The 17,123-nt window shown below is 41.8% G+C and overlaps 3 protein-coding genes across 7 annotated transcripts; 2 read left to right on the top strand and 1 right to left on the bottom strand.

Moving 5' to 3' along the window:
- Nucleotides 1-882: 882 nt before the first annotated feature.
- On the top strand, nucleotides 883-17,058 carry LOC133949670 (coxsackievirus and adenovirus receptor-like). Of its 5 annotated transcripts, none has more exons than XM_062383621.1 (4): nucleotides 883-1,135; nucleotides 2,148-2,489; nucleotides 2,572-2,634; nucleotides 16,901-17,058. In XM_062383621.1, exons 1-4 carry the CDS (start codon nucleotides 1,081-1,083, stop codon nucleotides 16,924-16,926), a joined length of 486 nt encoding a protein of 161 aa, XP_062239605.1. In that variant the 5' UTR covers nucleotides 883-1,080; the 3' UTR covers nucleotides 16,927-17,058. The 5 variants fall into 5 exon arrangements, with proteins under 5 accessions (XP_062239605.1, XP_062239604.1, XP_062239602.1 ...); XM_062383620.1 differs by lacking the exon at nucleotides 16,901-17,058 and adding an exon at nucleotides 4,193-4,414; XM_062383618.1 differs by having other exon boundaries at nucleotides 884-1,135; nucleotides 2,572-2,657.
- On the bottom strand, nucleotides 4,448-8,185 carry LOC133949660 (Fc receptor-like protein 5). The gene is made up of 6 exons (XM_062383601.1): nucleotides 8,060-8,185; nucleotides 7,596-7,631; nucleotides 7,082-7,342; nucleotides 5,180-5,440; nucleotides 4,848-4,967; nucleotides 4,448-4,727 (listed from the first exon to the last, which is right to left on the bottom strand). The coding sequence occupies exons 1-6, from the start codon at nucleotides 8,088-8,090 to the stop codon at nucleotides 4,621-4,623; spliced, it is 816 nt and encodes a 271-aa protein (XP_062239585.1). The 5' UTR covers nucleotides 8,091-8,185; the 3' UTR covers nucleotides 4,448-4,620.
- LOC133949637 (uncharacterized) lies at nucleotides 8,788-16,304 on the top strand. The gene is made up of 5 exons (XM_062383569.1): nucleotides 8,788-8,858; nucleotides 12,455-12,814; nucleotides 12,897-13,070; nucleotides 14,574-14,933; nucleotides 15,016-16,304. The coding sequence occupies exons 1-5, from the start codon at nucleotides 8,810-8,812 to the stop codon at nucleotides 15,405-15,407; spliced, it is 1,335 nt and encodes a 444-aa protein (XP_062239553.1). The 5' UTR covers nucleotides 8,788-8,809; the 3' UTR covers nucleotides 15,408-16,304.
- Nucleotides 17,059-17,123: the final 65 nt, after the last annotated feature.

Here is a 17,123-nt window from a genome sequence, read left to right as displayed (position 1 = left end):
CCCACAGTATAAAAAGACAAAACATACAATCAATACATTACACAGAAATATACAAGGAAAGAAGGGCTAAAAAAGGCACTCATGCCAGTGTTCCCAGATCTTAGATGTGTACTTAATAGAGCTGTGGACAGGGTCTGTCATCAGATCAATTATAAAATTTGTTGAGCGGTCCAGCCGACTCATAAACTTAAAAATAAGGTTCCTCAGCAAGGCCATGAAGGTGGTTAGACCCATATTACAGAACAGCTCACTGGGTCTAGTACTCCTGGGTTTATGCTGGAGTAATCTAAGACAGTCATTATAGGCTACTTTAAGCTTACGCAAGCTCTCCTTCTTGTAATTCACCCAGAGTGGAGCTGTATAGAGAGGGGTGCAGTAGGCTCTTAACAAATTAACCTTTACATCAACTGTACAGTAATATAAAGTTCACACAGTTTTCAGGTTACAACATTTCAGGTCATAAAAGTCTTAGACAGGTCTGCAAAAAATCACTCTTCAACTACAAAATAGGTTTCAACCACACTTAGTTATTTTCCACTACACGTTATTATTTCGTGCTCATGTATTTTTTCACAAAGGCTCCATAACTTACACATAAAACAATCACAGATGTTTCACCAGCTGTTCCTGCTGCATTTTGCAGCTTGAACTGTTTCCTTTAGTCCTGATCCTGTGTTTGTTCTACTTCCTATTTTTTTATTATGTAACAGTTTGATCCTTGTTGACATTTTCTGTTTCTGGTCAAACTGTCCAGGTCTGTGATTGGTCATAAGCAGTAAACAACTCCATGGTCACTCCTTCAGATCGTGATGAGTCCTGTTAACACTTGACTGACTGTGTTTGTTTGGTTAAGTTCAACTGGATCTCAGAAAGATATCCTGGATCTGTTGAACTCACTTCCTAGAACAGACCCCTGTTCTATAAAGTTGTTTTAGAAGAACACAGTGTAAATGGAGTCAGAGTTTCATTTTAACTTTTCTTTCAGGGGAAGGCAACAGTGTTGGTACGTGCAGCTCTGGCAGAGAGAGAGTTAATCTCTCTAACACGCCCTCACACAGTTTCTTTTTCAGTGCGGCAGAAATGTTGCTGGAGGAAGTTTCGTTCTTGCTGCTCCTCTGTCTCTCTGCAGCTGCAGGTCAGTTCTTTTTATTTGATTTCATGTTTGAACTCTGACATTTCAGACGTTTAATGAAGTGTCTTGTTCTATGTCAAGAGTCAGTGAACTTCAGGACAGCTGGAGTCCAACTGTCTGCCTACAATTAAAATATTAGTCAAAGTTAACTCTTCCCCCTTGTAGCTGCTGCTCCTGTGAGAACAAGAGAACGTCAGTTGATCCTGTGAACAGAGAGAGAGACAGAGAGTTAAGTCACTGCTGTTATTCTGAGCTCAGCTTGCAGGGAGGATACTTTTAGACCAAAGCTGATATCCTGAAACTTGGATGAGACTAAACACGGTAAATGAAACCATCCTGCAGACCGATTCCCATGAAACAAGGTGAAAGTAAAAGAGTGAGAGAGGTGGCGTCTGTCTGTCTGCTGATGTTTGAAAACAACATCCTCCCAAGAGCCACTCCACCCACTTCTGACACAGCAGGTCTTTCAGTACAAGCTGTTTATGATGTAGGCAGACAAACCCTCTGTGTTCACACTAACTACTCGTTTCTCTTCATAGAAATGCAGAACAAATGATCCTTAAAGTGTTGATGACTGTTTCCTTTGTTGGATAAATATGAGGTTTAATTTGAAATCAAATCACACTCACATTTCAAATGCATACGATTCTCTCTATTGTCTTTGGTGGTTAAATTAAAGTATGAAGTAATAGTAACATAAAGTTTCTGTTCCACCTTAGGAAGTGGCTTTAAATTACAAAACAAAATGTAAATATCAACTTCATGTAAATAGAACATTCAAAACAACTTGTTTGACCAAAGTGCTTTACAAAGTCAAAGATACAACAAGAAAAAGGGAACACGAAATATATCAGAATACTAATGATGAAAAAATCTTCTGTTATAAAAACGTTCTCAACAGAGGGCCAAAGAGAAGTTTTTTGACCAATGATTTGAAGGATGTGAGAGAGAGGGGTTGGATACGATGCTTTTTTTCTTTATATGTTCTTTGTGGGGTTTTTTTGTGTTTGTGTAGATCAAACAACTGTGAAGCCTGGAGACGATGCCACTCTTCAGTGTCACTGTCCCAATGATGCTGTCGTCACGCTGTTAGAGTGGACCAGACTGGAGCAGAAGTCAGATAGTTACGTGTTCTTCTACCGGAACAACCGGTTGTACGAAGATTATCAGGATCCGTCTTTTCGAGGTCGAGTTGAGCTGAGAGATCCAGAGATGAAGGACGGAGACGTGTCTGTGACTTTGAAGAACGTCACCGTCAATGATACTGGAACGTACAAGTGTCAAATTATCAGCAAAACAGAGAATGGCAAAGTAACTAAGTTCAGCAGCCTCGTCAGCCTGAATGTCACAGACTCAGGTGAGTTGGTAGAATCCAGACTCAGGTGGTAGGGTCGAGAATGTTCTGTCCTCACCTACCTGACACCTGTTCTGCTCTGCAGGCCCCTCAGATCCACTGGCTGAAGGAAACAAGGATGAAGGAAACAAGGATGAAGGAAACAATGGTGGAGGAAACGAGGAACTTGTTGTAATTGTGGCTTGTCTGACTGTTGCTGTCGTGTTACTTATTATTATTGTTGTCGTTTTCATAAAATATAAGATGAGACCAAACACAGAGAAAAAAGAGAAGGGACGCTGGACTTCATGTGACACAAACAAACCACATGAGCCAATGTGTTGATCAGCGGAAATATTCAGCTGTTTGATCACATTATAAGTTGATCAACAAACAAACATGTTGTCTTACAAACGTGCTGCTCTCAGGACCTGAAAGGGTCAGAGCGCTTCAGTCATGAATGTTCACATGATCTGCTGGAAGACTCAGATCAGGGCGGTAATGACTGATATCACCAAGTTATGTTTTTTCAATTAAGGTGACCCAAAGGAACGCTGCTTCGATTCATCCAGAGAATATTGGTCAGGCTGTCAACAGCTTTAGATCACATCCTCTAAATAATGATAGTGTACAACACTGCAGGATGCTCAAAACTCAGAACAAAATCTAAAATTAAAATAACCACTAGTAGCACTCATATGACGCTTTGGAGTTTGGCTTTCTTGAAGCAAATTGTCCTGACTTGGTTCTTGTTGTTTTGGGCTTGTACACTCATGGTTGAATGTACTTATTGTAAGTCGCTTTGAATAAGCTTAATGAAATGTATTGTAAAGTAAAAGAGACATCTACATATTTTAGCATTTAGCAGCTAATTAGTCGGATGTTTTCAAGAAGAGGAGGAGACCAAACACAGAGTAAAAAAGAGAAGGGACGCTGGACTTCATGTGACACAAACAAACCACATGAGCCAACTTGTTGATCAGCTGAAATATTCAGCTGTTTGATCACAAGTGTGGGGGGCCGAACGTCCCCTCTGTCCGTGCTTTTACTCAGGAGGAGGAGGTTCACAGGAAATACCAAAAGTTCCTCCTGGAATAGACTGTGTCTTTACAGGCCGGTAAAATCTAAATCAATTTTACTGATCAACACAAAGTGAAACACTTTACAATTCTGAGTTTCTGTCAAATTAAAAAAAAAAAATTGAACAAATCAATAACATTAATAATAGGATAGGATTTTATCGTCAGAAACATTTCATGTGCTATGTTGTGGTTATGTTGAAAATGTGTAAAAGTGAACGTGCCAGGAAGCTGAACATACTACCTCAGAAAATACTGCCTCAGGCAGTACATTCCTTTGAATCAAAATCCAAGACAAATTTTTGTACCGCATTCAAGTTTTAATTATTGTAATGGTCATGCTTAAATTTCTATCACACGTTTCTATTCTTTAATCTATTTCATGTTTAATAAAGTTTTTTACTGTCCTAATACAGAAAATAGAGGATTATCTAATCTTACCGAACCTTAATGAACTTCATCTTAAATGTCATATCATTATTAGTGATAAGTTTAAAGTCCGATTTTTACTTCTTATTGAAGGTTGTGGTTTTAAATACATTTTAATAAAAACTTGATAGAATTGATATATATGAGGCTGTCTTGTATTTTGACATGTGTCGTGTGACGATCATGAAGCAACTAATTATTGTTATTCATGTTGTTCAGTGAAGTCTGTGGTTGTGTTGATGTGAGCATCTGCTGCCCCCTGCTGGTCGACTCCCATCACAACATCCAGGGCCCTGAACCGTGAAGAAGAGATGAAACATTAAGAGGAAGAAAAACGAAATAAAGACGTGTGTGAATTAATATAACCACACTTTTCACTAAGTGTCGAGAATCAGATTAATTGATTGTGAAAATAATACAGTTTATATTTCCATACAACCATCACTGACTCATGTTGTGTGACACATTTCTGACGACACCACCAGGATTTGATTTACTGCGAAATTTTTATTTTAATTTATTGATAAAAAACATAAGCAAAACAACACAAACCTTATTTGAGGTTAAATAATTATTCATTTTGGATTCATTATAGAATAAAAAAAAAAAGAAAAACCAAACAACCAAACAACATGAGGACGTTGAGCTCAGAAGCGATGCTCGGTGGTGACGTCAGCATCAACATTGTCGTACTCCAATCCTTCCTCATCCTCGCCAGGTGGGGGCGCTGTCAGGGAAACAGGCGGGGCCTTTTCTGTAGAGTTAATTCATTCAATTAATGATCAGAAATCACCATTATATCCTTTTCTTAAATTAAGTATTTTGTGATTTGATTGATTTGATTCATTCATTGATTCATTAGTGAGCGTGTTACCTGTGGGCCTCTGTCGGCAAATGGACACCAGGAGCAGTGTGGAGAGGACGTATGGCGAGCTGACCACGATGTGGATGATGACTAACAAGGTGAGGGAGGGTTCCAAGAGGACGACTCCACCTGGAAAAAAAAACAGGAATTCACTTGAAAGAAGTCAGAGTCTGAGCTGTAGTAATCGTGGAGAGGAACAACTAAAATTTGATTGATTGATCTTTGACAAACATTTACTTAGAATTGTGTTATTTGGTGCATGTCTCATCCGCTAACATGGTTGAGGTGGGGCCTGCCACTAGGGGGCGAGCCACACGTTTCTGACTCAAATCCACACTCACCTTTGACCTCCCGACCTGTGACAAACAGCCAGGCGGGTGGAGACTCTCCCCGGCCTCTGATGTCACACTTGTAGGCTCCTTCATCAGACTTGGAGACAAGGTGGATGGTCATGTGACCTGTGGGCGTCGTCCTGACAAAAGTGCCATCTTTATAGAAATCAGCCGAGAGGTTGAAGGGCGGCGTCTTAGTTTTACAGATCAGAGTGACGTCCTCTCCCGCCTCCTGCGGGAGGACGGGACTCTGCAGGATCACTGTATCATCTGGAGACAAATGGCAGCCTTTCGTCCAATCACACAACTCAACCAACACTTAGGCTGAATCACCGATGCTATGGTTACACCTGGTGCAGTAGCCAATAGTTCAGGTGAGACAAAGGAAAAAGGAAAAAGGAAATTTCCACAATGGAGGAACCTTTTCAGGAGAGATTTAACTAGTTTGTAAGAAAGTTTTGGCGTCTATATGAAGCTACTTCACCTGAGTGACATCATCACAACCTCCTCCACCACTAACATGTTTGTTGTTGTCGAAAACATACCGATATAAGACCACGTCCCCCCCTCTTCTTTCTCTTTCTACAATCCTACCAAGGAGGCAGGCGGCCAGCTCTCTTCTCCTGCATCGCCAGGGGGAGCCTGGCTGCTCCAGCACATCTTCTCTTCCCATCTACGATTGGTGAGCAAAGGTGCAGCTCCCAGCTCACCTCATCAAGGAAACCTCCTCTCAAATCAAGCTCTACCAAACTCCTAGCAGCGACTCGATGTCCTGCAGGTAAGAACTTCGAACCAGCAACTGAGTCCCACAGCTCAACAGAACCACGACTGCAGAAACCTTACGACCAACCTGAAGACTTCACTGAACTGCGAACTGACCTACAACTCCCTTGCTCCCTTTTCCAATGACTGCTAACAAACCTGGGCTTAATAATTATACTAGGCTAAGCAAGAGTGTTTATTCGATTCTGTGTGATGTTTATGAGTTTGATATGTGTTGTGATATGTTGGTTATAAGTTAGTCGAAAGTAAGGTTAGTTTGTAATGCTCTTCACATGCTGTCTTTGCATATCTCTCTGACTCTTTCATTCTCTAATTTAGAATCTACACAGACACACACATATCACTTCACCTTGTTAAACCTTTCCCCGCTACCAGTCGTAAACAACTTCAGAAAAGGGGGGGGGGGGGCTGTTAACTTTAGGGGGGCCAGTGAACCATTTTGAAAGCATGTTGAGGAAGGTGTGAACTTTTGGTCAACCATTTTGAGAACACCCTGATTTACATAGGCACACACACAACCACATACACATCTTTGTTTAGTTAATTCGTTGTTAGCAACGTGTGTCGGAGCCCCGGTGCGCTGGCCACACACACACACACAAACGCCCGCTCCTGGTATTTCATGAGGGCCTGATACGATGATGATTAAAAAAAAAAACGTGACGTTCAATCACGTTCATCGTTACGTTCACGTTAATAATATGAAAACTGATTCGTTAAGTTCAGCGATCGCGAAACATATGCACAACACTGTACAGTACAGCCACTGCAGAGGGGCTGAAGAGCCGCGGGTTGCCGAACCCTGTGCGGAACCGAAATTGTATGGTGTAGTGGACGTCTTAGTGTCTCCTGTGTCCATCCCTTTTACCTGTCCTCTGGAAACACTTCCGTTGTGTTGTCAACTCTATTTGCTGCGCGTTCGTCTATTTGCAGCGCGTGTGTCTATTTGCAGCACGTATGACTATTTGCTGCGCGTTTCTGTAATGTGTTGTGTTGTGAAATTGATAAAGATGTTTTCTTACTTTGCTTGTGTTTTGTCAACTTGCATGTGTTTTCTTAAGTTGCTGTTCGTTGAGTTCTCAGGGCCACCGTAACTATTACACAACAGCATAATAAATTAACTCTTACCAGTCACAATGATGCTAACGTAGTTACTTGCTCCTCCCTCTGTGGACTCACACCAGTAAACTCCACTGTCCATTAGGACGGCAGTGTCGATGACACAGGAAGAAGCAACTTGTCTCCCCCAGTCTTCACACTCCTTCCTGGTGCCTCTGCTCGTGTTCCTCCTCAGCGTCCATCCAGCTGAGCTGTGGTCGTCCTCACAGGTAAAAGAGACGAAGTCCCTTCTGAAGAACTGAGAGCTGCTGGGACTCAGAGTCACTACAGCTGTAGAAATCAATTCAAACCCATTCAATGGTTCAACACGTCTGGTTTTATAGATTGCATCAGAGTTTCAGCAGCAAGGGACAGTCTGAGGACACTGAACATCAGAGCATGACAATACTTTACAGTCATAACACTGATTAAAATGATCAACCTAAATATGAACAGAATATGTTTCCTTTGAACTTCATTAGAATCAGAAATTATTTAATTAAACACCAGAAGCTGTGATGTAGAAACAGTTTGATGAACTGACCTGGGTTCGTGCTGCAGCAGAGCGATGAGATCAGCACTGAGGAGAAACATCATCACACGCTATTTTAACGTTACATTTTGTATATCCCAGACAATAATAATATAACAGAATATATTAATAACAATAGGCTTTGTTGTGTTTTTTTTTTTATTATTATTCAATGTCTGGTGTCGTAAAGGAGCATCATTGAGTTTTACTCAATTCTGTCTTAACTTCTGGTGATAAACATCCATTAATGTTCTGAAATATTTCTGAAAATGATAAATGTAATAAACGCCCACATCAACCTAGAACACGTTAAAACAAGTTTTCCTGTCATGACTCTAGATGTCTTTAAACTCTGGATCAGATTAATCTAAATGAACACATTCTTTAAACAGCAGTTTGTGTCTCTATCAGTCAGTAAACGTTAACTCTCTGTAGCTTCAGTCTGTGATTGAATAGAGAATAGAATATTGACTCACAGAGCAGCTTCACCTCACATGTTTGTCCCATTGTGTCGTGTGAGAGGAAGCGCTGAGAGCAGCTCAACCATCTGCACCTCTGTGGTTTTCACACTGGTGTAAAAAGATCATTGGTTTCAGTTCATTCGCTCAGATCTGAGCTGTGAGGTTCGTTAAACCAACACACAGACCTGATGCAAACCAATGTACAGAAAATAGAGCAGATCCACTACACGTTATTATTTCGTGCTCATGTATTTTTTCCGAAAGGCTCCGTAACTTACACATTGACACAATTGTTTCACCAACTATCATGTTTTTTTACTCTGGATCATGTGTTTGTTCTCCTCATACTTTTATTATGGAACAGTTAAATCCTCGTTGACCACCATCTATTTCCTGTCAAATTGTCAAGGTCTGTGATTGGTCATAAGCATTAAACCCCACCCCTTCCATGGTCACGCGTTCGGATCTTGATCAGAGAGTTTAACACGTGACTGACTGTGTTTGATGGTTAAGTTCAACTGGGTCTCGGAAAGATATCCTAGGTTTGTTGAACTTGTTCCTAGAACAGACCCCTGTTCAATAAAGTTGGTTTAGAAGAACAGTGTGAATGGAGTCAGAGTTTCGTTTTAACTTTCCTTCAGGGTAAAGCAACATTGGTGGTACGTGCAGCTCTGGCAGAGAGAGAGTTAATATCTCCAACACGCCCTCCCTCCTCTCCCGCCCTATCCTTGACACACACACAATTTGTTCTTCAGTGCGTCAGAAATGTTGCTGGTGGAGGTGTCGATCTTCCTGCTCCTCGGTCTCTCGGCAGGTGAGTTATTTGATTTGATTTCGTGTTTGACATCTGACCTTTAAGAAGTTTAATGAAGCATCTTGTTCTACATCAAGGGTCAGTGAACTTCACGACAGCTGGACTCCAACTGTCTGTCTTCATCAGATAGGTGTTTGCCACTAGCAAGCAGACCTGTAAGGAGGGAGTTACAGTAGTCTAGGCGTGAGATGACCAGAACCTGGACCAGAATATGCGCCACCTTCTGAGTGAGAGGAGGTTGATTGCTCTTGATGTTGTACAGCATGAATCTACAGGAATGTGTGGTTAATGTTGGCAGTAAGGGAGAGGTGGCTATCGAGTGTCACACCCAGATTCCTAGCAGTCTGAGTGGGGTTAAAACGGAGTTGTCAAAGTTGATAGTCAGGTCCTGGGTGGGAGAGTCTTTCCCTGGAAGGAAAAGTAGTTCAGTCTTGTCAAGATTAATTTTCAGTTAGTTGCGTATCATCAGCATAGCTATAGTAGGAAAAGCCATGTGAATGAATGACAGAGCCGAGAGAGTTCGTGTACAGAGAGAAGAGGAGAAGACCCAGGACAGAACCTTGAGGGACCCCCGTACTGAGAGGACAAGGTTCAGACTAAGATCCTCTCCAAGTTACCCGATTGGTGCGTTCATTGAGGTAGGATGAGAGCAGGGAGAGAGCAGAGCCTGAGACACCGAGGTCCTGAAGGGGGGAAATAAGGATCTGGTGGTTCACTGTGTCAAATGCAGCAGAGAGTTCTAGAAGGATGAGGACAGAGGAGAGAGAGGCTGCTCTAGCAGTGTGAAGCTGCTCAGAGACAGCAATGAGGGCAGTCTCAGTTGAGAGACCTGCCTTGAAACCAGACTGGTGAGGGTCAAGAAGATTATTGTGGTTAAGATAGGGGGAGAGTTGATTAAAGATAGCGTGCTCGAGAGTTTTGGAAAGAAAGGGAGGAAGAGAAACAGGTCTGTAGTTATTTACTGCAGACGGGTTGAGGGTGGGTTTCTTCAGGAGAGGATTTACTCTTGCCTCCTTCAGAGAGTTAGAGAAACAGCCAGTTGACACAGAAGTGTTGATAAGATGGGTAAGAAAAGGAAGAACGTTAGGAGCAATAGACTGGAGAGTGTGAGAGGGGATGGGGTCAAGGGGGCAGGTGGTCGGGCGGGCGGAGATTACCAAGGAAAGAACTTGATTGGAAGACAGAGGGATGAAAGAGGAAAGCGAAGGTGATGAAGATGAAGTTGATGGAAGTGTGGTTATAGAAGGAGGATCCGAAAATTAAGAGCGCATGTCATCTATCTTGTTTGTAAAGTAGTTGACAAAGTGGCTTGGTAGAAGGGTGGAAGGAGGACGGGGACTGGGGGGGTCAAGGAGGTTGGAAAAGATGGAGAAGAGTTTTTTGGGGTTAGAAAATGAGGATTGAATTATAGTTTGGTAAAAAGTGCTTTTGGCTGTGGAAATAGAGGCAGAAAAAGACTAGAGAAGAGACTGAGAAGCGAGGAGGTCGTCCGGGTGTTTAGATTTCTGCCATTTCCTTTCTGATGCTCGCATAGTGGCTCTGTCAGCACGCACCGAGTCAGACAAATACTATTGGGGGGAGGACATCAGATCGGTCGTGACGTAAGAAGACTGAGGGAGTCAAGAGAGGAGGACAGAGTAGAAAGGAGAATGTCTGTGGCAGAGTTAATGTGAATGAATGAGAAAGTGTCAGTGAAAGGGAGGGCTGATAAAACAGAGGAGGCTAGAGAGAAGGGAAAGAGGGAAAGAATGTTGCGACGGAGAGGTACAGAGTCTGTTGATGTGGTAGGGTTGTCAGTTTGAGATAGTGGGAGAGAGTAAGAGATGAAGAAGTGCTCTGAGACATGAAGTGGGTTTACAGTTTCTGGTGAAAATATAGTCAAGGTGGTTAGAGAGAAAACCTGTTCCCCCAACCCTACCAGTGGGTGTGGGTGTGTGGGTGAAAGAGAAGGCAGACGAGAGAGCAGCTGGGCTGGATGTGTTGTCCGGTGTCCAAGTCTCAGTGTGAGCAAGGAAGTCAAGCGATTGCGGTGTAGCAAAGCCAGAGATGAAGTCTGTCTTGTGGGTAGTGTCGGGGCGTGTTGGTTTATCTTAAATATGAGAAGAGCCGGACTGATCCAATTCAAGTATTTATTGAGACGCAATGAAAGTTGAACAACATAGCCATGGACAATTATCACAGCCAAGGCTAAATCAGTTAGCAATAGGTAGTCAATAATGGCCCCGAACAGAAGGGGTTTTATATAATTATAACAGTAGATTTAATGTGATTGGTTTAATATAGTGGAGGAGAGGCACCGCAAATAACTTTGGCGCTCTCTTGTTGGTGCACAGGCTTAGTCCACGCCTCTGGGCACTGGAATCCAGGAAGTGACAAGAAGCCTTCCTTCATCACGCTCCTACTCTACACGCTCCTGATAGTTCGATGTTGTTTCATAAACTAGCCTTGAGTAGAGAATGTTGTGTTTCTGCTGCACTGGCTGTTCCATAGCAAAGTCACTCTGACTCTGAGCCATCTGCTCGAAACTCTACATAATGTCGAATGAGTCTGAGGGAATTACGCCTTAATGTGTAAAAGTTAGAAATTAACAATTAAAGTACAGTATATTGAATGTCACAAATTCACAGTCTTCAAAACAGGCAGCAGCTCTTAGCAGACCTTTTATCAAGATAGGTGACTAAACACCCATGTGCCACACACCTTCTAATGTCAAGATTAAACATTAGAAATCAAGAGGTTATTATTAAATCATTTGTGTGAGGCCCTTTATCTGGCACAATTGGCTCCAGCCCCCCCCCCCCTCCTATCTTTATTGCAAAGAATACAGTCAGACCCACACACCAGCTAAAATTTAGAATCCTAACAGTAGCTGAGTGGCAGTTCCATAGGCCCCCTGTGACAAGGTGTTGGGTACATGTGGAATGGGTGGGATAGATAAAAGAGGAAAGGTTACGGTATTGGTTTGAACGAGTGCAAGGCGTATAGTATCTACGAGTAGAAATGCGCATGGAAAGTATACACATATTCAAATACAAGGAAACAGCAGCTTAATACTCAGCCTCACACGAAAGACTCCTTCGTCTTGATCCTCCCTTGACCACAACCTGCTCATGAGTCAGTCAGGGGGTAATGGCCCAGCATTAGAAACTCAGCAGAGTTTAACACGAGAGAAACTTGTCACTTTAATCCTAGCTCACACAATTCAAGGTAAGACCAAACAGTACAAACTATCAATCTAGTTGACCTAAGGCAGCAGATACAACAGTAATCTAGCAGAGAAGCTTATTAAAGAATATACTTTGCCTAAATCCAAGTAGTCCAGTAGTATGAAACCCCAGAAGTCCAATGCACTTCCAGTATTATTCCTGTACAGATTTGGTAGAAATGCTGTAGAAATGCTGTGACGACACAACACTTAGTACACAAACGACTTCCTGTGCACGTTTCCTTTAGGTTCTGAAGACTGAATCAGCTCTCTGCTGCTACACGGAGGTTTGCTTCAGAACAACTACAGTAGCTGTCAGGATTCAAATCAGATTTTACAGTGTTTTGTATATTTATGTGTTCTTTGTGGGTTTTTTTGTGTGTTTGTCTAGGTGTTCAGGGGTTAACAGTGAAGCCTGGAGAGGATGCAACTCTTCAGTGTCACTGTCCCAGCCATGCTGCCGTCAGCATGTTAGAGTGGACCAGACTGGAACAGAAGTCACATGGTTACGTGTTCTTCTACCGGAACAACCGGTTGATTGAAGATTACCACGATCCGTCTTTTCAAGGTCGAGTGAAGCTGAGAGATCCAGAGATGGAGGATGGAGACGTGTCTGTGACTTTGAAGAACGTCACCGTCAATGATACTGGAACGTACAAGTGTACTATTACCAGCATCATAACAGAGAATGGTGAAAGAACAACCACTGATGAGTTCAGCACCTTTGTCAGCCTGACTGTCACAGACTCAGGTGAGTTGAAAGAATCCAGACTCAGGTGAGGTTGTAGAGTATGTTCTGTAATCATCTAACTGACACCTGTTCTGCTCTGCAGGTCCCTCAGCTCCACTCAAGTTGGCTGAAGGAAACAAGGGTGAAGGAAACAAGGATGAAGGAGACAAGGATGAAGGAGACTATGGTGGAGGAAACGAGGATGAAGGAGACTATGGTGAAGGAAACAAGGATGAAGGAGACTATGGTGGAGGAAACAAGGATGAAGGAGACTATGGTGAAGGAAACAAGGATGGGAGAAAGATTCAGGAACCTGTTGTAATTGCGCCTTTTCTGACAGTTGCTGTCCTGTTACTTATTTTTATTGCTGTCGTCTTTATAAGATATAAGATGATGAACAGACACACGAATGTCTTAAGAAGGTGCTGCTCTCAGGTCCTGAAAGTGTCAGAGCGCTTCACTCATAAATGTTCACGTGTTCTGCTGGAAGACTGAAAACAGGGCAGATATGGCTGATACCACCAAGATATGTTTTTTCAATTTGGGTGACCTAAGCCTTTATACAGAAAAATTCCCCATTATAAGTCTGGTGGTGGCGCAACCTGATGGCATTGATCTGCAGAGTTGTGTCTGGGAGTCTCGCTAGGTGCACTGATGGGGTCAAGGGGGCAGGTGGCTAAACACCCATGTGCCACACACCTTCTAATGTCAAGATTCAACATTAGAAATCAAGAGGTTATTATTTAATCATTTGTTTGAAGTCCCTTTATCTGGCCCAATTGGCTCCAATCCCCCCTCCTATCTTTACTGCAAAGAATACAGTCAGACCCACACACCCACTAAAATTTTGAATCCTAACAGTAGCTGAGTGGCAGTTCAATAGGCCCCCTGTGACAAGGTGTTGGGTACATGTGGAATGGGTGGGATAGATAAAAGAGGAAAGGTTACGCTATTGGTGTGAACGAGTGCAAGGCGTATAGTATCTACGAGTAGAAATGCGCATGGAAAGTATACACATATTCAAATACAAGGAAACAGCAGCTTAATACTCAGCCTCACACGAAAGACTCCTTCGTCTTGATCCTCCCTTGACCACAACCTGCTCATGAGTCAGTCAGGGGGTAATGGCCCAGCATTAGAAACTCAGCAGAGTTTAACACAAGAGAAACTTGTCACTTTAATCAGTGATCAGGTGACTTTCACAAAAACTCCTAATTTGACAAAAACTGATTATGGACAAAGTCAATTCACCTCTAAAGGTAGAAAGTAAAATAGCTTAGTCCTTAACAGAATTGGAATAAAAATCAAGCACTTTATCCATAGCTGGTTCCCTTTGAACTCTCAATCACTTGAGTGAAACTATTGATAAAATCCTAGCTCACACAATTCAAGGTAAGACCAAACAGTACAAACTATCAATCTAGTTGACCTAAGGCAGCAGATACAACAGTAATCTAGCAGAGAAGCTTATTAAAGAATATACTTTGCCTAAATCCAAGTAGTCCAGTAGTATGAAACCCCAGAATTCCAATGCACTTCCAGTACTATTCCTGTACAGATTTGGTAGAAATGCTGTAGAAATGCTGTGACGACACAACACTTAGTACACTAACGACTTCCTGTGCACGTTTCCTTTAAGTTCTGAAGACTGAATCAGCTCTCTGCTGCTACACAGAGGTTTGCTTCAGAACAACTACAGTAGCTGTCAGGATTCAAATCAGATTTTACAGTGTTTTGTATATTTATGTGTTCTTTGTGGGGTTTTTGTGTGTTTGTCTAGGTGTTCAGGGGTTAACAGTGAAGCCTGGAGAGGATGCAACTCTTCAGTGTCACCATCCCAGCCATGCTGCCGTCAGCATGTTAGAGTGGACCAGACTGGAACAGAAGTCAGATGATTACGTGTTCTTCTACCGGAACAACCGGTTGTACAAAGATTACCAGGATCCGTCTTTTCAAGGTCGAGTGGAGCTGAGAGATCCAGAGATGGAGGATGGAGACGTGTCTGTGACTTTGAAGAACGTCACCGTCAATGATGCTGGAACGTACAAGTGTACTATTACCAGCATCATAACAGAGAATGGTGAAAGAACAACCACTGATGAGTTCAGCACCTTTGTCAGCCTGACTGTCACAGACTCAGGTGAGTTGAAAGAATCCAGACTCAGGTGAGGTTGTAGAGTATGTTCTGTAATCATCTAACTGACACCTGTTCTGCTCTGCAGGTCCCTCAGTTCCACTCAAGTTGGCTGAAGGAAACAAGGGTGAAGGAAACAAGGATGAAGGAGACAAGGATGAAGGAGCCTATGGTGGAGTAAACGAGGATGAAGGAGACTATGGTGAAGGAAACAAGGATGAAGGAGACTATGGTGGAGGAAACAAGGATGAAGGAGACTATGGTGAAGGAAACAAGGATGGGAGAAAGATTCAGGAACCTGTTGTAATTGCGCCTTTTCTGAAAGTTGCTGTCCTGTTACTTATTATTATTGCTGTCGTCTTTATAAGAAATAAGATGATGAACAGACACACGAATGTCTTAGGAAGGTGCTGCTCTCAGGTCCTGAAAGTGTCAGAGCGCTTCACTCATAAATGTTCACGTGTTCTGCTGGAAGACTGAAAACAGGGCGGATATGGCTGATACCACCAAGATAGGTTTTTTCAATTTGGGTGACCTAAGCCTTTATACAGAAAAATTCCCCATTATAAGTCTGGTGGTGGCGCAACCTGATGGCATTGATCTGCAGAGTTGTGTCTGGGAGTCTCGCTAGGTGCACTGATGCCCCCCCACAGTCCAATGACCTGCAGACTCGTCTGGTTCATGTAGATGCGCTACTTTGGTTCATCTATTCCAGAGAATATTGGTCGTGCTGTCGACAGCTTTTGATCACATCTTTTAAAACATGATAGTGTACGACACTGCAGGACGCTCATAAGTCACATTCACAAAAAAATATATATAATAAATAATAATAAATATAATAATATAATAAATATTAATAAAAAACACTAGTAGCACTTATGTGGCACTTTGTAGTTAGCCTTTCTAAAAATTGTCCTGACTTGCTTCTTGTTGTTCTGGTTTAATGCACTTATTGTAAGTCACTGTGTATAAAAGCTTAATGAAATGTAATGTAAAGTAAAAGAGACATCTACATATTTTAGCATTTAGCAGCTAATTAGTCTGATGTTTTCAGGAGGAGGAGGAGACCAAACATGTTTGTCGTTATGTTGAAAACGTGTTAATGTGAACGCGGCAGGAAGCTGAACGTCGGTTACAATGCTGCAAAAAGTGGAGAGCATCTTTAACTAAAGCACAACACTGACATTTTGCAAGTTGTAAATACTAAAAATGAATAAAATGAACGTTGATTTAATCGTCAGCAGCAGAACATGTGATCATCTCAGGAATAAAGGAGTCAAACAGAAAGTGGAATGTTATTTTGAATGAATGTACTTTTCTGTTATCAGCATTTGATTCAGTTTTACATGTTTTTAATAAAAACATTTTTAAAGATTGTTTGTCAGTAGAACTCACTCCTCCACCAAGAACCAAAAGTCTCTTAAAGTCTGCGCCGACTCCGTCATGTTTGTTTGGACATGATTTGTAAACTGTTGATTCTTTACTGAATCTACATGATCTCAGTGACACATCAGTTATAGTTACAGGTTTTTTATGATTTGTTATCGTCACAGTGGATGAAAAAGTACTGCCTCAGTCAGTACTTTCCTTTGAATCAAAGTCTTCATATTATTGTACTGCATTCTCTGATTAAACCTAATTCCAGTTTTAATTATTGTAATGGTCATGATTAGATATCTGTCACAAGTTTATATTCTTTAATCTAATGCGTGTTGAATAAAGTTTCTGTCCTAATACAGAAAATAGAGGATTATCTTATTTTACCGAACCTTAATGAGTCTCATCTTAAATGTCACATTAATAGTGGTGATAAGTTTAAAGTCAGATTTTAGCTTTTTAGTGAAGGTTGTGGTTTAAAATATTTTTAATAAAAACTTGATAGAATTGATATATATGAAGCTGTCTTGTATTATGATTTGTCTCTTGTGACGATCATGAAGCAACTAATTATTGTTCTTCATGTTGTTCAGTGAAGTCTGTGCTTGTGTTGATGTGAGCATCTGCTGCCCCCTGCTGGTCGACTCCCGTCAAAGCATCCAGGGCCCTGAACCATGAAGAAGAGATGAAACATCAAGAGGAAGAAAAACGAAATAAAGACGTGTGTGAATTAATATAACCACACTTTTCAGTAAGTTTCGAAAATCAGATTAATTGGTTGTGAAAATAATACAGTTTATATTTCCATTCAACCAT

This window comes from Platichthys flesus, chromosome 24 (genome assembly GCF_949316205.1).
Source record: "Platichthys flesus chromosome 24, fPlaFle2.1, whole genome shotgun sequence".
Lineage (NCBI taxonomy): Eukaryota > Metazoa > Chordata > Actinopteri > Pleuronectiformes > Pleuronectidae > Platichthys > Platichthys flesus.
This window is presented reverse-complemented; position numbering and strand designations above follow the sequence as displayed.